Source organism: Sceloporus occidentalis, unplaced genomic scaffold, assembly GCF_023333645.1.
Source record: "Sceloporus occidentalis isolate IW3139 unplaced genomic scaffold, rSceOcc1.0.p SCAF_2, whole genome shotgun sequence".
NCBI classification, from domain to species: Eukaryota; Metazoa; Chordata; class Lepidosauria; order Squamata; family Phrynosomatidae; genus Sceloporus; species Sceloporus occidentalis.
In genome coordinates this window covers 222,844,477-222,866,988 of record NW_028316982.1, presented here as the reverse complement: position 1 = coordinate 222,866,988, position 22,512 = coordinate 222,844,477, and the positions used below count along the sequence as shown (strand labels likewise).

General features: G+C 37.1%; 1 protein-coding gene across 1 annotated transcript in view; it reads left to right on the top strand.

The window, feature by feature from the left end:
* The window catches only part of CRYBG3 (crystallin beta-gamma domain containing 3), a 72,996-nt gene that overhangs the window by 38,174 nt on the left and 12,310 nt on the right, over positions 1 to 22,512 (top strand). Inside the window, exons 5-17 of the mRNA XM_089512265.1 lie at positions 1,322 to 1,369; positions 2,031 to 2,146; positions 3,887 to 4,031; positions 6,881 to 7,014; positions 8,314 to 8,428; positions 9,740 to 9,775; positions 10,823 to 10,953; positions 11,650 to 11,776; positions 13,806 to 13,948; positions 15,937 to 16,063; positions 17,270 to 17,302; positions 18,499 to 18,608; positions 20,063 to 20,189. Of these exons, the coding sequence (XP_089368391.1) occupies positions 1,322 to 1,369; positions 2,031 to 2,146; positions 3,887 to 4,031; positions 6,881 to 7,014; positions 8,314 to 8,428; positions 9,740 to 9,775; positions 10,823 to 10,953; positions 11,650 to 11,776; positions 13,806 to 13,948; positions 15,937 to 16,063; positions 17,270 to 17,302; positions 18,499 to 18,608; positions 20,063 to 20,189 (1,392 nt within the window). The remainder of the gene's footprint in view (positions 1 to 1,321; positions 1,370 to 2,030; positions 2,147 to 3,886; positions 4,032 to 6,880; positions 7,015 to 8,313; positions 8,429 to 9,739; positions 9,776 to 10,822; positions 10,954 to 11,649; positions 11,777 to 13,805; positions 13,949 to 15,936; positions 16,064 to 17,269; positions 17,303 to 18,498; positions 18,609 to 20,062; positions 20,190 to 22,512) is intronic.

The following is a 22,512-nucleotide window of genomic DNA, read 5'->3' as shown; positions in this document are numbered from 1 at the left end:
TCTTCCAATTTATCCGGTCTAAAAGCAACTATAGTAAAATGGAAGAAGGTGTATTTCACTTCGTAGAAATGTAATAAGAAGAACATTTCTTTTTACTTTTCTCCTAATAGAGGGGGACATTGGGTGAGGAAATTCATATGTGAGCCTTAGAAAGATGCAAATAGCCTTAAAGGGTCATAATCTCCTTGCTAAAAAGAGGAAAGGACATTTATATCTCACAAGCTGGGTATTGCAGCATTTCTTGCAATCCTGTTTGGTTTATGGGCCTTTGTCCACATTTCCACTTATTGTGCTTCTGAAACAATAAGGTACCTTGTCTTTTTTTATTAACTAGTATGACTCTTTTGTATTATCACAAACAGCTACGCAGGTCCGATTGAAAGGAATCATAAAGTAGATATTGTTTTTTTACTACTGGCTTAAAACATCTTTTATGGCCTATTTTAATAAGGTCTCTGAGCTCATTCTTTCAAAGGGCACAAATTGTGTTCTTGAATAAGGCTTACAGACCAGGTTTTTATTAAATGAATATACAGTACCAATCTTATAATTAAAAAGGCTTTTAATATAGCTCCAGCCAAGTTTACTGATACCATTCTTCACCCTTCTGTTTAATTGTGAAATTATCTAGATGTTGATGATGACAGAGATGGGGCCAAAATTAGGGTTTGGGAGATTGGAGCAATTGCACGCTCCCGAACCCTAGCGCATGGTGCCGGTGCCATTATGGCGGCCTCCTGTCCACACGGGGGCTGTCATGATGATGCAAGTATGGTGCAGCGTCCGTACGTCACAGCGCCACGCTTGTGTCAACGCGCCACAGTGTGCCAATGGCACACATGGCATCTGCCGCACGCACCAAAAAGAACTCGCTTTTAGTGAGTTCTTTTTGGTGCAGATGGACGCCACGCAGTTTGGCTGCTGCAGCGTCCCTCAGGCAAAACAGGGCGGTTTGTCAAGCCCCTCAGTCTCATAAAATACTGTCTCAATATTAACAATGATAATGAAGGTGATAATGTAAAAAGATTATACTCAATGCCTTCTTCCAAGTTCTTCTACATCCTTGCTGTGCCTTTATCACCAGCCTGAGAAAACTGAATCCAAAGTAGTTTCAGAATTAGATTGCAGAACATCCCTTTCGGTGATCCTAGTGTAGATATGACAAGAGAAGTGTAAAAACAATTGGCTTCATCCACACATTGGCTTACAACCTCACCCAAGAGGGCAATTACTTAGAATTTGGGAAACATTTCTGTTATACAATCTCTTTATAGTTTATGGTAATATTGAAATAACTATTTCCTCTTTATTATACTTTTAGTGTCCTGTTGACAGGGAAAGACTCAAATGCAATCCAAGACCAGGAAAAGTGAGTGGCTTTTTCATTGTATAAATGAATATGAAGTATTTACTATTTTGCCATAAACATTTGCAGGAAGTGAGAAATGTTTGAGGAAAGCCAGTGAGTGTGAAATGTCTAGACTATAATCAGCCAGAACAAACAACTAATAGAAACGTTTATTAGCTTAAGGGGTAAATTGCATTCAAACTTTCTAAACCAATTCTACTACACTACATAAATGATATATGGCTGATCCTTTTGAATTTGGTTTTGGCTTTTACAGGAAACCTATGTGTCTATGTGTGTGTGTGCACGCGCCTTCAAGGCACCTGCCAACTTATGGTGACCCCATGAATTTCATAGAGTTTTCTTAAGCATAAAATACTCACAGGTGATTTTGCCAGTTCCTTCCTCTGAAATATAGCCTACAGAACCTGGTATTCATTTGTGGTCTCCCATCCAAGCACTAACCAGATCTAACCCTGCTTAGCTTCCAAGATCAGAAAGGATCTGGTTCCTTTAGGATATTTAAGCCTACTTTACCATAAAGTAAATGAGTAAACACAAGAAATATTCTAAATCCTATAATAAACTGAAGACATATGTGAAAAATATAATTCAGATTCAAAATATAGGCACAGAATGTGCTAGTCTATGCTTAACACTACTGCTTGGTTTTTCCCCCCAGATGATTATTTGTGATGTTCATGGCAAGATGAATAAATATGAAATTTACCATGACGTAGTTGATGCTACAGCCTGGGTGTTGCCAAAAGAAGTATTGATCAGAGTCATTAGAGGATGGTAAGAAAGATATAAAGTGAAAAATTCTACGTGTCTATGAACTTTATCAGACTGGCAAAAAATATGGGAGCGGAGCAGTATGCTCCTGTCAGTATCACACAATAACACAAAGATTATCACATGACATTGCATGACATCATGATTATCCCATGAATAAAGAGGCATTTTAGCACCACTTTTTATTCATGGGAAAATTCCTTGAATAAAAAGTGTCGCTAAAATGCCTCTTTATTCATGGGATAATCGTGACATCGTATGACGTTGTGTAATAATCTTCCACATTATTGCACAATATTGACAGGAGCATACCACTATGCTCCCGTCTTTTTTGCCAGTCTGATAAAGTCCTGTTATTTATGGGCCCAACTTTAATAAAGATTTTATGTTAGCAGTGTTTAACATATGGAAAAGTGATGACTAGTATTAACTTTTAATTCTATTTAACTATAATCAGTTTTGATCATAAGAAGAAGCACCTGTTCAGAATCAGTACTAGTTTTCCATTTTTGAATATGTTACTATTATGAATATTTTAGAATAATAGAAATGCAAAATTATTAATTAAGAACTGTACTTGTCTAGGAATTGTAAAAAAAAAAAAGGTCTTATCCAAACTGAACAAACCACTGCTTAATTTCTGTAGTGAAGAAGAAAAAGTGATAAAGTTGAAAGTAAAGTTAGGGGAAAGACTGAGGGTAAGGGTTTCCAAGGGGTGCAGTGTGGAATTTCAGGGGGTGCGACAAAGAGTGGTTTGACACAAGTCATCACTCAATTTTTTCTGAATAAATTAGAATCTAATTGCTCAATTTAGATTTGCATTGTATGGAATGAGTTAAACCCCTTTTTTAGTTCAGTTTGTTCACGCACAGTTTTGTATGTGGTTCAACAATTAGAAATTGGACTTTTTCATCTTCAAACGTGATAATACTTTTGTAGAGTGTGTGAACATTAATCAAATATTTTATCAGGATGTGGAGCACAGAAAAGCTTGGTAAACTCTGACTTAGGGGAATCCATCATGTTAAATATGTGAACATATTTGTGTGTAATTTATTTTTAGATTTAACGTTCAGGAAAAGTTATTTAACCAGACTGTATATGACACCTGTTAGATATGATAAGCCAAATCGTGCATTGAATAGTAAATGCTGTCAACATTAGATACCAGCTCGTGGTTAACTTCATTATATATGCTATATTAATAGTGGGAACAGATTAAAATAACAGTGAAAAAGATTACTTCTACAAGATTTTCTTAACATGGGATCCTCTGCTAAAAAAAAAAGGGGGGGGGCTGGTACTTGTAAAAAAGAGAGAAAAACTTTATTGGACAGGAATATTTCCAGTACATAATACTAATCTGAATAAATTAGTGGTCAGACTCATTATAAGGCAATTTCCTGGGTTATTAAAATTTCATACTACCTTTTTCTCTCATGGCTGAATCCTAAAATAAGTTACTTCTACTCTAAAAAGGAAATTCAATTTAAGATCAGCTTAACCTATTCATCTTTACATAATACTTTTTGCACTGATATCTCTAACTAAAAGTTTTTTTAAGTGCATGACATGAAAACGGCAGGGGGAATGTTGTTCTAATTAATACTGCCAGTTTTAAAGGAGAAGGAAGGTTTCTGGAATCTAATGTGTGAACCTCCTCTTCATCAGTACCCTTTGTACTTCTGGTTCTATGCTAGCTATAACTTAAACAGTATACATGTATTTATTTTACTGATACAGCTGGATTTTGTATGAAAAACAAGGATTCCAAGGTCAGAAATATTTTCTGGAAGAAGGAGAAAAGATGTTACATGATATATTGAATCAGCACACTGAGAAGCAGAAAGAAAGTTTTACAATCGGTTCCATCAGACAAATATTGAAGGTGTGTACTTGGCTGAATTGTTAGAAACCACAAAACATTAGCATTTGCCACAATACCTCACTGCCCTTCTTTCTGGGGTTTGTTATACTTATATACAATTTCTACTGCTACAGCTTTGGAGCCATTAAACTTTGTACAAGCCTCAAGCCTTCAGATCTCTCTCTCCTTTTCAGTAGCATTTGTTACTTCAGAAGTCTTTCATTATTAACCACATCAGGGTTTTCTCAACCCATTTGGTGAACTTTAAAGGAGATATTTTTGTGCTTATTCTTCTGTCATATTTGCCAATTCTTTAAATATAGACATGTAAACCAGTAACAAGACAGTTTAAATAATATACATTGTGACAAAGAGTGCTTGATTTTAGAGCAAATATAATATTATATCACTATTTGAAGTAGGTGTTTCGCAACTGAAGAGAGAGCAAAGACTACCCTGGTGTATACTGTGAGAATATTGTTTATGGGAATTATTTTGTATGATAAAATGAGAGTTAGTGGCAATACTCAGTATGGACAGTGAGATATAAAATTGGAAGAAGCAATATTTAAAATAATGCTGTTTATAAAACTTAACATATATATAAAAATATAAATAAAGAAAATTTTGAGACACCAGGCCCTAGTTTGAATATGATACTTAAATTATGTTGAGTTCCTCCACCTTCTCATAAAGAAAAGTTGGCCATTTGGAAAACTTTTCATTAGTTATTTGGTTGTTAACTGCTGAATAAAATTAATTGCTTGTTATGTGGAAATCTTCCCATTCCCATTATCTTAAACTGGTATGGGTGGTATGGGCCACAGTGTACATAACTAAGCAAATGTTTAGTTTAACTATTATAAATGGAATTAAGTAGGACAAAAATTAGAAGAAATACATTTATTAATCTCTGGATTAACAAAAATTCCTGTTGATATTAGCTTCTATTACTTACTTTTGTTGGTTTTCTTTATGTGGGTATAAATTACCGATATCTTGTAAATGAGTAAAAAAGGAAAGAAAAAACTCTTAGACTCTAGTAGAACTTATCTCCGGCTGTTAACATAAGACTTCCATGGATGCAGAAGGAATATACAATAGAATCTACTCATTCTGGTCAAGACTCTGTTCAGGGACCCCTGTATATTCTCCAGGAAAGATAATAAAACAGTAATTTTCACAGCCAGAGTTCACAAAGAACTGTTTTCAAGTTTAACACTATCAGGCTCAACATCTTCCAGAAGATTCTGGACACATTGTAAAGGATTTGCAGGTAGTAAAATAGCAGAAAACAGACACAATTAAAACAAAAATAAAAAATTATTTTAAAATTAGTATGTGTGTGCGTGCACACGCACATACCAAAGCCGCTTGTCCATAACTGTTGGATATTCGTCTAAACAAGGTGTTTTTTCACCTTTTCTTGAACTGTGAACTTCTAGAGTAAGTGTTGACAACTGGTGTCTTCCAGATGTTTTGGTCTCCATCAGTTTATCCAGCAAGCCAAATTGTAAGGGATTATGTGATTTAAAATCCAAAATATCTGGAGTGCAGTACATTGCCTAGGCAAACCGATAGCCAAATTCATGAGAAAACCACCAAGATTTTTGTGTGCCTGAAATGAGTACATAGAGGATATTGTATTAAAAGGATGTTGATTGTTTTACTGAGCTTGTAGAAAGCTTGAGGTGAATTTTAAGAGCACCTTTCCCTAGTCATTAATTAACTACAGCAAGTCCATGTGCATCTAGGTCAGATGTTCCCCCCAGTATTCAACATGGATGGTTTTAGATGCGTGTGAAAACTGGAAGGTTCTTCTAGAACATCCCTGTTCTAGACCAGTCTACCATCTATTTCATACAGTATTTTGTTTCTGTGTACCTTATTTTGATTCTATGTACAGTTGTATGTTTTATCATTGTTGCTATTAGAAACAAGAACCAAAATTATTTGAATTTTTTGATCTTGTGTCATAAAGAAATATATATCCCTGATCGTTGGCTGCAAAGTTTAAGCATCTTTAAAATATTTAAAATGATGCTGGGCTAAATGTATGTTCTAATATCTCTGGGGAAGCCATTGATCCTTAAAATGTTGACTGTCCATATATCTGTCCAGGAGGAGCCTGAGATCCCATCTGAATTTCATCTTAATCAGAGTGAACTGACCAGTAATCAGGGCTTCAGGCAGTGTTGGCAAAAGTGATTTAAATAATTCATCAATCTGATTTTATTTATCAGTTTCGGTGAGTTTTAGGACACCTTAGGATAGATTGTGGTTTTCTAGCTGTTCTCATCTGACAAATGTGAGAGAGCTTAGATTGGACCAAATTGCTGGGGGTGGGGAAACAGCAAGTAAAGTTTTTAGTGATATAGAATTTTCTTTAGGCTTGCATAATCACTGTAAATGAAAGGATAATTACAGAAATTGAATTTATAAACATGTATATATAATGGCTTGTTACAGCTGCACAGAAGTATGTCTAAAGGTTGGTTCATTTCTTCTTATTGTTGTTGTTGTTATTATTATTATTATTTTCCTTATGGTGAAGTAGGTGTAATAATATTTAGCATACCAACATAATCTTGGAGCACCATAAAGAGTACCAAATTTATTGTCACATATACTTTGCCATATGCAGCTGTTGAAATAGATCCTACTTTGCAAAAGCTTTTGCCATAATGAATTGTTAGGATTTATGATGCTTCATTTCACTTCAGCATATTTTTAAATAAAATGGCAAATGAGATCCTGACTTTTTAGAGCTAGAAATATGAGTATGGTTGACTGCATGCAAACAAATAGTGTGTAAATTTGAAGAGCTTTGGCAATCTGGTTTCTTTTTAACTATCTTTTCCACCTCACAGAATTGCAGTGTGCCTGAGATTCAACTTTACCCAGAAGGCTCAGTGGACTATTTTCCTGTCTCCATTCATGGTGCAGTTGCTGATATAAAAGAACTGGAAGTCAAAAATCCTGCTTTTTCTGTAAAAGCAGGAGTGTAAGTATAAATTTTATTTTATGTGTATCACTTTGTGAGCTCTGAAATGATGTAGTAAGTAAAAAGTCAACAGTCCATGGGTTCTTTCTGTTTATAAAAGTAAAATTATTGGCAAAATAAGATACAATTTTTAATCTTACAGCATGGGTAAACATTTGCTGACACTTTCTGGACTGATGAATTCAGGAGCTTATCTTCTGAAAGACATTATCCATTTTATCAAATAACTTTCTACACAACAGCTGCATTAAATGTTTTCACAGCAAGTGATGTGATAAAAATGAAGGGAGTAGATACTGAAATGCCCCCCTTTTGTGTGTGTGTGTTTTTTTTTAAAAAAAAATATTGTTGCCCTTCTCAGCAGCTGCACAATTTTTCCTTTGGCAAAAACTTGACTAAGCTCACATTGTCAGCAGCATAGTGCAGGGAGTCATGAAGCTTTCTAGATGTTGTTGGACTGTAAGCCCCAGCAGTCCAAGCCATCATAGCTGAGGGTGAAAAATGATGAGAATTTTAGTCCAATAACATGTGGATGATTGCAGAATTCCCACATAATCAGTCTGACTTGACTCCATGATGTAATTACAAAGCCAGTTCAGAGTGGAGACAATATTTTGATGTCACCCTAAATAGATTTTTGGAAGATGGGAATGCTGTGGGAACTTTTGTCCTCCTTTGCAGTTAGCCTTTAAACATGAAAAGAAAATGCATTTTTGGTAAAGCAGTAAAAATGTTTGCAAGAAACTCCTTATCTTTCCCTCATTTTCAATTTAGCCCTAAATGCAGTTACTGCTTTTTTGTTATTGTTGTTGTAATCCTTTGGAATAACAGAGAAAAAAGTCACCTTGATTTCTTTAGAAGAGAAATTTGGTCTTTTGAATCTGCTCTCTTTATTGCTTTATTTTGTCACCATTTGAATTCAGCACACTTCTAGCTGAAAAGAAATTTAATTGTATTTAGAGGCATGGGACTAATGCCTTCTTAAAGAGTCATAATATTAAACAGTTTGAAATTATTTTCTAATATTTGCGTTCAAATTAGTTGTTGTCTATGGTACCAAAATGAAACCTTGATGTTTAGAGGTATACCACCAGCATGTCAAATTCTGAGGTGAATAAAAAACAGGAGATGGTGGTTTTCTTTCATGACTTTCTTACAGCCTTTCCAGAAGCATTTGAGTAGCCACTGCTGTGGTCACAATGTTGATATAAATATCCCTGCTGGGTCCAGCAACCATTATATGAAAGTGACTGCTTATGCATTAGCCCTGTTAATAGCTATTTTTCCCCACTCTAATAGATGGTTTGCCTATTCAGATGTTAATTACAAAGGAGAAGTGGTGGTTTGGGAAGAAAATAACTGTCCTTGTGAAATTTCAGCAGCTGACATACAGTCTCTTTATCCTTTGAAAATGGTAAGGAACTAATAGGTTTCCAGTCACTTGTATACCAGATGATTTTTTCCTTCTATCATTTTGCATCTAGACTTCAGTCTGTTCCATACCTGAAATCACAAGTTAATTGAGATTATTCAGAGCATCAGTCTGCATCATTTCACCATGATACAACTCCTGAAATTGGAATTAAAATGGAATTAACAGTTTAGGTGGAACCTGTCTCTGACTTGACTTAAGGTCTTGGTGCTTCAAATGTAATGGAGTTACAGTCGCTGGGTCAGAACTGCTTAAAAATATTTATAAAATCTCAATTCAGATGCATGGTTAAAAGAAGAAAATATCAGTAATTTGAGTGAGAAACAGGTTCTCAAAAATATGGTTGAAAGACCGGTTCTCAACCAAACTATTAATTCCAGAGTGTATTGTAGGACTTGTTCCTTTCAGGGCAATATAATCCCATCCAGACAGTTCACCTGCAAAAGTTCAGAACACACTATGCTTCCATCTAGTCTAGAGATACAGAACCCACAGTGCTTCAGTTTATTGGACAACGTCCAACCTATTACTGTCTCTACACCACAAACCAGTACCTGAATTAATTCAAGTGGAATTGATAGGTAGAGTTGGTGTTATTTACATATGGATGGTACTTCATTCTGGAACCCCTGGTGACAACTGGATATTCAGTGGGGAAATAAAAGCAAAGGTTCCACAGACAAAACTAACCCTTGTGGCTTCAAGCAGCAACTTCCTATGGCTGCCCTCTGGAAACAGTTAGGAGTGAAACCAACATATTCCATTGTCCTCTACCTGGAACCCATGGTCAAGGAGAATCAGTGGATGCACTCTCTCACCCATCTCTCTTCTGATAAAAGGGACCAGCACATTTTTGATACTGTGCTGTTGCTGGAAGCCACATTGAAGGAACTGGATATCACCTGTTTTTTAAACATTCCTGCAAGATTTCAGGAAATGGTTTTGCTAGGTACAAATTGGCTTGATTTTCTATAAATTTATTTTGGATTCTAATACCAAATGTGCCCTGTGAAAATTTTTGTCAATTGTTTCCCAAAATGCATTTATTAAAAATGTGTAGGCATTGTAAATATTGCCTCCATCACTTAAGCCTGTTGAAGAATTCTGTGTTCCTCTAGAATAGTAAAGTAACTATAAATGTCTTACTTTTTTTGAAATCAATATTTAATGTAATTTTTTCAGCGAATCTCTCAGAGTTCTTTACAGTTGTATCTAAGCACATATACATAGAATGATAGAAACCATTCAGAGATCACATACTTCATAACTTGATACTTTCTTTTACATTTTCAGGGTGGCCTAAAGGTGCAAATGCCTATGAATGTTAAGGCAAGTATGGACATGTTAAAAGTAAATTAATATAATACCAAGAAGCATCTATTTCTTTACCCTTCTTCTTTATATTTATCTTAGAAATTGCTAACTATGATAACATATTGTAGAGAGTGCTCTGCCTGAAGCAGTCTTCCTTTCCCATATTCATCTCTTTCTTTAAAACAGGGGTAGGCAACCTGCGGCCCGCGGGCCGGATGCAGCCCAGCAAGGCCTTGAAACCGGCCCCAGCCCGGTCCTGCCACCGATTGCCACCGGGGCCTTTGGTGTCTCGCGCGAGGGGCATGGTGGGGCAATTGTCTATAGAAGCCTCAGAAACATGCATTTATCTTAACATTTTTTTAAAAATCAGCAAATTTTTCCGTGTGTCCTCCATTTTTTATTTAAAAAGTGCCCTCCATTAGAAAATTTTGTCCTACATTTGTCCCGGTTTATTTATTTATTTATTTATTTTAAAAAAATATTTAATTATTTATTTTTTGGCTTCGGCCCCCCAGTTGTCTGAGGGACAGCAACCCGGCCCCCGGCTCAAAACGGTTGCCTACCCCTGCTTTAAAACCTCCCTCAGATCTCCAATAAAGCATTTCCTAGAGTGAATAGTAGCAGAGGGGAAAACCCAGAGGACTTGAGAGTGCCTCTTATATTTTTGGTGTCATTCCTTTCTTAAAATCAGAGTGTTGGATCCAGAATGGTGTTCTAGAGGTTACACAATCCAACAGAAGCCCTCAATAGAGATATGATTTGCACAATTTCTGTCTACATCACTTCCCACAGAGTGTAAGGGCATCTGTCCCAAGATATAGAAGTGAAACAGAATGCTGAACATTTCCCTTGGCCAGAGATGGGTCTAACTCTGCTTAACTTATGTATTACAGGCCACTGTGTTCTAGTAGCAGTAGAGAGGTGCCATCAAAACAGCATCAAATTATTGAAACATAGGAAGTAAAACATATACTGCAGAGGAATTAAAAAAAAACTTTCAGAGTTTACAATGTTACAAATACAAAAATATTTTAATGGACCAACTTTTCTCACATTCTGCAGATAATACTATATGAGAAACCACATTTTGGAGGCTGGTATAAAGAGCTTTCTGAAAATATTGATTGTATTCCAATACTCTTTGAAAATGCTAATTTCCATGGAATTGGATCAATATGTGTCATTGGTGGAATGTAAGTACAACTTTTTTCTGTTTTAAACTTTATTCCTATTACAACATTCAGAAACTAAACTTAATGGCGTGCAAACTCCTTACTTGCCTACCACAAGACCTGGTTGTCCTATCACCTGAAATGCCTTACAGTATTCAATAACATTGTCAGCACTTACTTCATGGATTAGGTTAATTACCTAAAAGAAAAGGTTTCCCTGAAAAGGTTTCCCATTAAACTTTAAACATTAGTTAAACAGCAATTTAAAACAGCAGAGTTCAAAGAATATCTTGGTAGGAACATGTTGGTGGCACAGTACCTGGTACAATCTCAATCACCCTAAGTACAATTCCCTAGGCATCCCTGGGCACATTGTTCCAGTGCCACAACTTTGCTCAGTTACCATCCATCTTACCTCTGAGTGCAATAAGAAAAAGCACTTCAGAAGAGAGTCTTAGGAGTGGAACAGATGAGCGCAAAGGGGCGGCCTGAACCCCACTAACCACAAGGCCAGCTCTGAAAGCGGGCTTAATAATAAGTAAATGTTTGCTTTGTCACTTATTATTGCATAACTTGTTAAAACAGAACTTCAAAACATATTTGAATATGGGATGAATAAAAAATAGATACTTAATGACTGTTAGTATGTTGTGTTTATAATAATTGCTAGGTATTTACATGATTTCCCCCCCCCCCCATTTGTTTTGACACCTACAGATGGGTTGCTTATGAAAAGGAACGATACAAAGGCCAGCAATACCTTTTGGAGGAAGGAGAATATGAAGACTGGAAGGCATGGGGTGGAATGAATAGCACACTGCTGTCTCTCCGATTTTTGCAAGCTGTAAGTATTTTTCCAGGCAAGTATTCTGTGAAGATGCCAGCCACAGATGCTGGCGAAACGTCAGGAAAATAATAATAATAATAATAATAATAATAATAATAATAATAATAATAATAGGATTTATAGTATCAATTTAGTTTTTTCCTTAACACAGATGACCAAAGACTATGCTGATTCTCTTGGAAGTGGTATAAATTTAAACAATTGAGTGAGTAATTCCAACAAAATAATGTTTGTTAATGAGTTTTAGTTTAGTTTGTCCTATAATTAAGTTGGGGCCTATGTTTTTAAATGTTAATTTTGATTTATCAATATATTATTTATTATTGTTATTATTTCACTATTTTTGTCATAAACCTTAACAAGGGTTTGGCTTAAAAGATATTTTATAGTTTTTTAAAATACCCCCCCCCCCCAAATTTAGACAATTTAATGTGCATTTCTATCTATATCTGGAGATGCATTGAGATGTATAATCAGTATGAATATAACTGATAGCAGTGTATATGCCAAGTGCGTTTAAGACATTATGCATTTAGTCATTCATTCAGATAAGCATGCACACAGTTTCAGATGCAGCTGTGGAAGCTTAATTTTGTACATAGCTCCCTTCTTTGGATCAGGATTCAGGACTTCTTCATCTTTCTTTGGATTGAAAAGGGCCATAAAATTTAAAGTGGAAAGCCATGAATGAGTTGTCAGCAGAAATGAAAGTTCTTTCTCTAGAAATGAATTTCTGAGTGTCCTGGATGCAGTGTCAGCAGCCATCCCAGGAAAACCTAGAGTCTAATACTTGGCATATTCCTAAGAGAAAACAGTTATTTATGCTGTGCATGGTTTTCTTGAGAGGCAGTTTGACATTCCAATTTTTCTTGTAAAGCATGAAAGTATATGAGTTCAGAGGTTAAACCTAACCTACTGCAGATTTCTGCAATGAAGCACCTGTGTTTCAGGGCTGTTAATGCAGTTCTTTTTTATATGACAAAGTAAGGCTACAATCCCATCATTAATCATTTGTGCTTAGATCCATAATATCAGTTGGACGTTATTAAATAAGTAGCTTGGAGAATGGACCATAGATCTTTAGCATTTCTTTACTAATTACCATCCTAATATCAGTGATGTATATATGTCTTTTATTCCAAGCCTCAAGTCTCTCTACCTTAAAATGTCAGGTCCTTGCAAGATAAGTCAAATCTCAAGTCTGGGAGCTAACTATTAACAGGAAAAAAATTGGTGGGCTGCATTTCTCAGAGGGGAACAGCAGCTGCATTAAGCAATGGGCTTCAGGTGGAGGTTGAGAACTGCTAGACAATCTGTTCCTGCTGCACATCAGAGGATCCTTCTGCCTCACACTCATTGCCTAACACCTTTGCTGTTCCCCATCAAGAAACACACCCCACGCTCTGGGGGCAGGTCTTGCCTGCTGCTCAAAATGTCAGCAAGTGGGTCACAAATCATATACAAATTGTGAGTCACATCAAGTCAGTGCATCATTTATTCTGAGTCCAGTCCAAGTAGAGGCACTGAAGTGACTTCGGTCTGTCTTGAGACCAAGTCAATAGACTCAAGCCTACGTTACTGCCTAATATTGGGACTGCCAGATTCACATAAAGGAAGAGGAAGGCGACCTGAGAATAAATGTTTCGGCAAAATCATTGTATACTTTGACATAGAGATTCCTGCTAAAAAGGGGCCCAGAGGAGGCCAAAAATGTGGTAAATGTTTCCACCTTGCCTTTCAGAGAGCATTTTCATTTTTTTTAAAAAAAAGTTCAGCTCTCCAAATTCTTAAGGGAAGCAGTGGAACCTCTCAAGCCCCAATAGTTTTCTACTCCTGTTGTAAATCAAGAGTTGTTCAGAACTAATCAGGAACCTGATTGTACAATCCCCTTTATTCCAAAACAGTGTTAACTCTATTTAGTACTTGAAGAATTCTGGTTATATGTGATTAAGTAGCAACACTGTGTTTTATATAAAAGATAGAAACTAGTATCAGATGGTTCCTAATTTTCAGTTTTAAATTCCAGAATTTTATGGAATCTGAAGTAACACTTTTTGAAACTGATGAGGAAAATGGGAAATTGCTGAATATTGTAAATGAAGAAATTCCTGATTTGGAAGTGGCTGGGTATGGCCTAGTGACAAGATCAATTAATGTGACGAGTGGAGCGTAAGTTCTGTTTCAGATCTTTGTGCAGTGGCAAACAGTTAATTTTATGTATGTTAGCTTCTTTTTTAACTTTCCTGTTTTGCTTAACATTCTAGAGCAGTGGTTCATAGCTGTGGATGTTAGTTATCACACCAATGGAATGAAACACATTGGCAAAAATTGAAGTCTTTGGTCTAACTTGCACTGCAGAAATAATGCAGTTTGACACTACAGTGGACCCTTGTTATACACTGGGGTTTGGTTCCAAGATCCCCCGTGTATAACAAAATCCGTGTATGCTCAAGTCCCATTAAATATAATAACATAGCAAAAATGATGTCCCTTATAAAAAATGGAAAATCAAGGTGTGATATTTGAAATTTATACTTTTTTGGAACATTTTCAAACTGTCTATGCTTGAATCCGTGTATAAAAAATCTGTGTATAAGAAGGGCCGACTGTACTTTAAGTGCCATGGCAAAGTGCTATGGAATTCTGGGATTTGTAGTTTGTTGTGGCACTAGAGCTCTGACAGAGAAGGTTGAATATCTCAGAAAACTACAGATCCTAGGATTCCATTAAAATTTACCCATGGCAGTTAGACGAGTGTTACACTGCTTTATTTCTGCAGTGTATATTAGACTTTCAGTTTTTGATGGAGTTGGGAATAATTTCTGGATTTCAATCGTGGCTATACTTAACTTGGGCGCGTTACAGACCGCCCCTTAGGGGCGGCCTGTAGGCGCACCTTTCCCCGCCGGATTGGGGCCTCAGTGGCCAGAGCGGCAGCCGCTGAAGCCCCGATCCGCCGCTTTCCAGGCTGCGGGGAAGCGGCAAAAAGCCCCTTCCCCACAGCCTGGAAAGGGGTGTCCTTGGGGCTTCAAGCCCCAAGGACACCCCGCGGCGGCGGGGAGAAGGAGAAAGGGGCCGTTTGGCCCCTTTCTCCTTTGGTCCGCTGGGCGCAGCCGTCTGAAGGCTGCGCCCAGCGGACCAAACCAGGAAGGAGCTCCGAAACGGAGCTCCTTCCGGGGTTGCGGAAAGGGCGCCCTAGGCACCCTGCCGCGACCCAAATACGTCACAACCGCGCCGCCTCGTTTGGAGGCGGTGCGGTCGTCACGTATCAATGGCGGCGGCCATGTGGAACGGCCGCCACCATTTTGTGTGCGCAGAGCGCGCGCTAGGGTTAGGGCGGTGCAGAAGCACCGCCCCCTCTTAACCCTAGTACGCGCTCCGCGCGTACTTTTTAGCCTGTCTGTAACGGGCCTTGGAATGTAAAAATACATATTCTGACATAAAGGATAAATGAGGAGACTAAGTCTAGATAAATACTTAGCCTTAAACTTTTTTAAAAATCAGTTGCATCGAGAAATTAGATTTACTCTGTCTTGCAGCTATAACCCATTTCAGCAAAATGTTTAGTAACATATTATTCAGTGTTTGACTTCATTTGGCTAGATTATTTACATTTGTAGTAAATGTAGCCTTCCTTTGTAGTAGAATCCAGTCTATATGAAGGTCAGTATCAGATAAAGTATGACCTTGGAGGTGACACTGAAGTGTTAGTGAATATTTGTCCCCATGATATCTAGCCTGAATAAAATTCTAGAAAAGAAAGAGCCCAATCCTATGCTCTAATAGGAACCCTTTCGTTGGTGCTATGATGTTCCATGTCTGCTACTTCAAAAGGAAAAGAAATCCCTAAGATGGCGCAGAAGCACCATATACAAGACTTGCTTAGCCCAGTGTTGGGCTGAGTTAGTTGTTCCCACTTAAAACATGGACTAGGCCTGATGTCAATGATATTGCATCAAGTTGGAGTGGGAGTGGAGTGGAATAGGAGTAATTTCTTTTGGCTTCTATACACCAGTGGGAACATACTGACTCACAAGGAGATGCTTATTTTAAATCCACACTGGAATAACTGGTGAAGAATTAAGATGTGTTAGTATACATTTGACTACCTGCCATGTGGGTTTGTGCCTCAGGATTTTTCTTGTGTGTCACACTAGGTGGGTTGCATATCAACAGAAGTATTTCTGCGGAGAGCAGTATATATTGGAGAAAGGAAAATATAAATGTTTTTTTGATTGGGGAGGATCTAGTGAAACCATCATGTCAATCCGTCCCATTAAATTGGTGAGTTATCACAACTGATAAGGAATATATTGTCAGCTTAAAATTATTTATTGACATAATGTTCAGAAAACAATAAAATCTGCAATGCAGAATGTCCTTCTGCCCTACATAGAATTCTGGCTTCCTGATGTTTTGAAATGTATGTACAGTTTTCCTCTTTGTTAATATTTTATTTTGCTAGTTGCTATGTAAGACTGAAGATATTTCCGTATTTAACTGAGATATTTTAAAGAGAAAAACATATAATGTTTTTGACCAAATGTCATAAGAAAAAAACACAATTTGATATACAATTTGCAAAGTTTCAAATCCTGTTGTAATTCATTTTTAAAAGAGTCCCTAAAGGTGTATGAAGCCTTTTTCTTTTATATCAAATGTTGTTGTTGTTGTGTGCCTTCAAGTTGTTTCCAACTTAGGGCAAATGTATGGTAAATCCATCATGGGATATTCTTAGTAAGATTTGTTCAGAGGAGGTTTGCCTTTCCCATCTTCTGAGGCTGACAGACTGTGACTTGCATAAGGTCACTTAGTGGATTTCCATAGCCAAGCAGGGATTCAAACCCTGGTCTCCAGAGTCCTAGTCCAATATCCAAACTGCTGATAGAAAATCTGCAATTTTTGTTGTTCAGCCAAAAAAAAAGTTGAAATCGTAAACTATTGGAATTGCCTTCTTGTAGATAAGGAAACTAAACAGAAAGTTGCATAAATAGGTCATGTACGTTGTATGCATATCTACAAAGTCCATTTTACTTGTTTTAAGTTTGCAAGCAAAAAGTGACTACAGTGGAAAAGTTTAGGTTTAACAGCTGATGGGGTGGCATACCTTTTCAGTCAGTTAGGAACCTATCTTGCAGATCGTCTAGCATTCACAGGCATGTGCCCAAGAACAGAACAGCCAATGGATCAGCAGCAGTAGCAGAGCTCTTGTTGTATTGGGGAAAACACTGGAGAGTGATGGATGGTCTTTAAATAGAGGCTGGATAGCCATATGTTGGGGATGCTTTGATTGTGAGTTTCTGCATGGCAGGGGGCTGGACTGGATGGCTCTTGTGGTCTCTTCCAATTATGATTCTGTGGCCACAGACCTTATTCTCTGATTGAAAGGAGATGCTCTGCTTCCAACTGCCCTCTCTAAGGACTTAAGATTTATTCTTTTAAGACACATTCATGTATGTAGTGTGCATAAATAACTTATCTTTTTTTCAGGAGCCACTAGGAAATCATGAACCCACACACTGGGTAAGTTCTTCTAAAAACACAATTTCTGGTATAAAATTTCCCATTAAAACTTATTTTGCTTGCTTTTTTCTTAGCAGTATGCAGTGTTATAAGCTTAATTAGGTCTCTATCTAGCTACCACTGATTATTATTTCAGACCTGTTAAAAGTAGTGAAGATCAAATTAAGTTATGACTACAGGTTTCTGTGTGTGTGTGTGTGTATTGTCTATACTTTGTTGGTTTCTTCTTGGGCGTGTTTTAAAATATGTTTTAAAAATAATTTTGGAGCCTTTTCTCCCTCCTCCAATAGTTACTTTCAAAAAGTTATCTTACTAACTTTCTACATGTCTCTCCTACATAGTGCCTGGTAAACATTAACATTTATAAACATGAATCATAAGGTAGGGTGGAACACAAGCGTGAATGAGGACAAAAGTAAAAGTTTCCAAGTTAGTCACAAACTTCAGTAGCCTTAGGTAATAAAGCTTTGCTTCATTAATAGGAGGTTTTAATGTTGTATTATTTTTACAATAGCATCCTTTGGTGTCCTTCCTCAAAGAGAATTGTTACTCCAGCATACTTATGTATAGTTTTCCATAAACTCTCCAGTGGTGCTTACTTTTGCATGATCTTTCAGATGATCATTTACTGGTAGATTCACCTTGTCTTGTATCTTAATATATTTGTCATTTTTTAACCTTCTAGATCATATTTTAAAACTGTTTTAAAGAAACAAGAATTAAAGGGCTATTGGGAGGATTTTTAAAATCAGAATAAGCAGTTTAGCTAAAGTTGACTCTTGGGAAAGGAACGTGTGACTGGGTCTTGCCATCTGCTTAAAATTTTATTTGTTTCCAAGCATTTGTTACATTTCTTATGTACTACATGCCATATATATTGGCTCTCCAGGTGCAGTTGTGATGAGCAGTCATGGGATTTGTGTACTGCAACAATGTCTGGAAGAATACACGGTTCCCATCCTCTGCTTTAAACTACTGTTGGACAAGGACATACTTGTTAGCACACACAGTTGATCAGATAACAAGTGACAATGGGGAAATATTGTTTTCCTAAGTATAACTTAACTTTCTCTTTGAATTTCAGAACAATAGAACAGTGTTTCCTTTGACAAAAATACCAACTATGATATATAAGTTTATTTTTGAGCAACTAACTGCCTGTTAATTTAATTTTTCAAACTATTGCTTCTCTGTAGCTTAAAGCTTTCAGTAACACACATTTCCAGGGATCATGTATGGATTTTACAACAGAAGTTGCTGACTTTGCCTCATTCTCACCTTGTTCTTTTAAGGTTCTGCGAGGATGGTGAGTTGATTCATCATCATTTTTAAGGCTGCTTAGAAAACCATTTTATTCCTTTTCTTTCTTTGCAGCCTTCAGAGTTTTATCAGCATATTTGTTTTTAAACTGTCTTGAATGTTGTCTCATTTTTATAATAGGAAAGTTCTGTTGACCTCCTCACAGAAATACATACAGATTTTTGTGATATATTTTAAGAGTGGTTGAGCAGTCACAACCTTTACTACTAGAAATAAACTGACTGTATCATCACCTGGCCTGGCATCAGCACACAACATGACCAGGCAAAAGCTGGAACCCAAAGGTCCCAACAGGACTCACAATACCAGTGCCTCTGTGTTGCCTCTTCTGAATGTTGCCCTCTTGCCACTCCACTCAGCATTGAGAAGTATACAATGAAGGAGTGACTCCTCTGTGTGTGGGTGGCTGTCCCTTCTGCAGATTTTTGAATGTGGTCATTTGAGTTTCCCCCTCAAAACTCAAATAGTGAAGTATATTTAATAGCCTGATCTGTGAAAAGCTTGAAACTGTTCACATCCAGCCAAATCTTCTGGTTTAGTATGCCAAACATTGTTTGCAGTAGTAGTCCCAGTTGGCCATCCACACTAGCCTGGGAACAACTGTGGCAGGGAAGCCAGCCTGGAAGTACAACAAAACTCCTTTTGGAACTTCCCCAACAGTGGAGGAGGAGATGTAGATGTCATCTTGATTTCAGCATAGTCTTCAGCACTTGTAATAGGGAATAAGCTCTCACTGAGATCAGAGGGATTTATTTCAGTGTGAACTAGTTTATGAATACTTAGCATGGTTCCTAGTGCCAGGACACCCTAGTTTGGCTTTCAAATTTGATGACCACTGCTAGATGACCACTGACACCACTTCATTTAACCAGGTACCTCAAAGCAGCCAAGCATTTCTAGAGCAACAACCTATCCCATCTTGCATTTTTCTTTGGCCATTAAACCAAAAGACAGTCAGGGGCTGTCTTTACTCAAATAGGTTTGGCAATGATCCTACAGATAACAGTGCAACCCTGTGGTTAAGTGTCACTGAATATAGCCTCATTTGCATAGAACTGAGGTTTATGTATCTACTGTCTGTTGGAGGCATTGAAGGGTATAAGCAAATGTACTGCAGTTACACGGTGCTCCTCTCTGTGTAACCTGTACTGCAAGTGCCTGTTCTGCCTCTGTTTGCCAATGGGTTCAAGAGGAGCAGGATCATTTGTGGGAACCATCAAGAATACTTTGCCTAGGGAGATCTCTCCAGCCTGAAACCAGCTCTGACTATAATGCATTTGTTTTCTGTTTCTATTAAGCTGTCTGTTTTGTGTTTCATTCTCTTTCTTCAGAAAAAAAGTCAAATGTTCATATACAGTTTTTATTCCCCCATTCATATTTTGAGAAAAACATAACCTGTTACAACATTCCATTTTTTTCCTGTGGGTTTTGTCTTTTCAGTTGGTTGCTGCATTACCAGGAGAATTCTGATGATGATCAGTGTGTGCTAGAAGAAGATCTCTACTCTGACCTTGCTTCCTGTGGCTGTCCAGCAGCTGCAGTCAAGTCCCTTAAGCCTGTTGAATATGTAAGAACTATGTTAAATGGTCTGTTTTCATAACCAGACATATTTAGGAGAAGTCAGTTAAATTCCAGAAATGCATATTCAAATAAAATAAGAGCTAGCAGATAAATTGTTAGGATGATTTCTGATGTTGGGACATATACATGCAGTCTTTTGTTAAATGGTCTGTTTTCATACATTTATCCATCTAAAAAGACTTTTTCATTAACTTAAAAAAACAACAGAATTTGGCACAACAGAGAGCTGGAGTAGCATCATTATGTGGCGGGGTCAGTGATCTGGTGAAACTCGTAAAGCAGCTACCTGCATTTAGAGCCTGACTCATGGCGTTTGTATTTTGTGTATTTAGAACATGAAGAAATGCTGACCTATGGAAGGGTGTGGGTGGATTGCTTTTTTAAAAAACTGTAATGGTTTGCCTAGCTATATAAGCATTTTGTGAGAATTCCTTGCATTTTAAATAGGCAATAATTAAAAATAGGTTGGAGTGGTTGCTGACTTAGGCTTTAAGTTTGTTGTTGGCTTAGGCGCTAAGTAGACTTCAATTCATGGTGGCCCTGTGAATGAAACACCTGCAAGTGCCCCTGCTCTTAACTACTGTGCTCAAGTCCTGGAGGCTCAGGGCCATGGCCTCCTTGATTGAATCTATCATCTGGCCAGTAGTAGGTAATATAAAATAGATAACAACAAATATTAAAGTCTTCCTAATTCCCTGCCATAGTAACAAGTCAGTAAGACCAGACCAGTTTCAGACCTTCTGGTTAGGGGATAACTGAAGTGTTAATATGCGCTGCATTGCAACTATTAATATTTTAGTGCTCTCTTTACTGGTGATCTTAATAGCTCTTCCATGCACAAAGAACAAACTTTCTCTTCAGCATCATACTAGCATTACTGTCTCCTTAAAATGTTTTGAAATAATTGTGTATAGCTTTCATAGACAAATAGACTAGTTCTTCTGATCTTGTCTCCTGCCTATTCATAGTTGTTTGTCCCCTTTGGAAAAACATCAGATAAAGAGAGTGGTTACTTTCAAAGAATCAGTCTTTCACTCTCTACATTCCTGATGTGCCCCTGGAGTACACATAAGTCTTCCTGTTTCCTCTAAAAGAAAACATTTTGGGAAGCCTTGAGGTTTTTTTTTCCAATGTCAGTTGGCTCTTGTTAAATTCACACTATAAGAATCTGGCTAATTTGAAATTTATTGGAAGATCTAATAACTGTCAAGGAGATTTGTGGGTTTTATGGCAGGAAATAAAGACCTTTGTACAAAAAGTGATTTGTCCAGATTGCAGTTCCAACAAACATTTACATTTATCAGTATGGTATACTTTTCTGATTTAGGTTTTAGAAAGTTTTCTTCTAATATTCTGTGCTTCTGATACTCTTTCGTACCAATAGGGAATTAAATCTTTATAGTATTAATAACCTGGAGCTAATTTAACAATGTTGCTAATCATTTGTAAATCTGAGAGGATTTAATTGTAGCTATCTGATGCTTGTTGTTTAACTAATTGGAAAGAATCCTCTTTCAACTTTCTTAATTAATAGGTTCCTAACGATGCAGTCAACTGATTGGCAAAGCAAAAGAGTGTTTAGGAGCCCACCTCAACTGTACTGAGGGAATTTACACTAGTCATTCAGTCCTGAGATGAGCACCAGGGTGGAGGGGTAGGGAATGAAACAAGGAAGGCTCTTTGTGGTTGCTCACTTTTTGGCACTTGCCATTTCTCAGGATTTTCATATGATGAAAAGAAGCACAAGATAGAAAGATTTGTTAAATTAAGTTTTAGTATAAAATTAACTTTAAATACACACAGTTACTAGAAGCTACCCAATAAGAATTAGTGGTACAGCTCAGGTCACTTCTGAGCCCTAAGTAGGGTTGTGTTAGGAAATCAAATAAGGATGGATTGAAAAACCTTTAGCTGTATGAAAGATCTCTTTTGTATAAAATCAAAAATATTATCAGTAGAATTATTAACTGATCAGAAAAAAAGGCCTTAGTGCCTCTGACAGCAGCTTGGCAAGCAAGAATTAACAAAAAAAGGCTTTACATAGCATAGAGATAAGCATTATCACCTGCAGATCATGTTGCTGTTGAAGATGTAGGGACAGTGGCTCAGTTTAAAAATGGCATCCCTAGTTATTTGGCAATTTCAGTTCTGCACTGGCAGCTCAAGTTATCTGGATTTTTAGTCTCCAATGAGTATAATTTTTGAATTGTCAGAATTACTGTGCCATATGCTATGGGTAGAAATCCTGTTTTCCTCAAGAGGTTGAATTACAGTTCCTACCCATCCATTGCTCGGATGACTAGAATTGA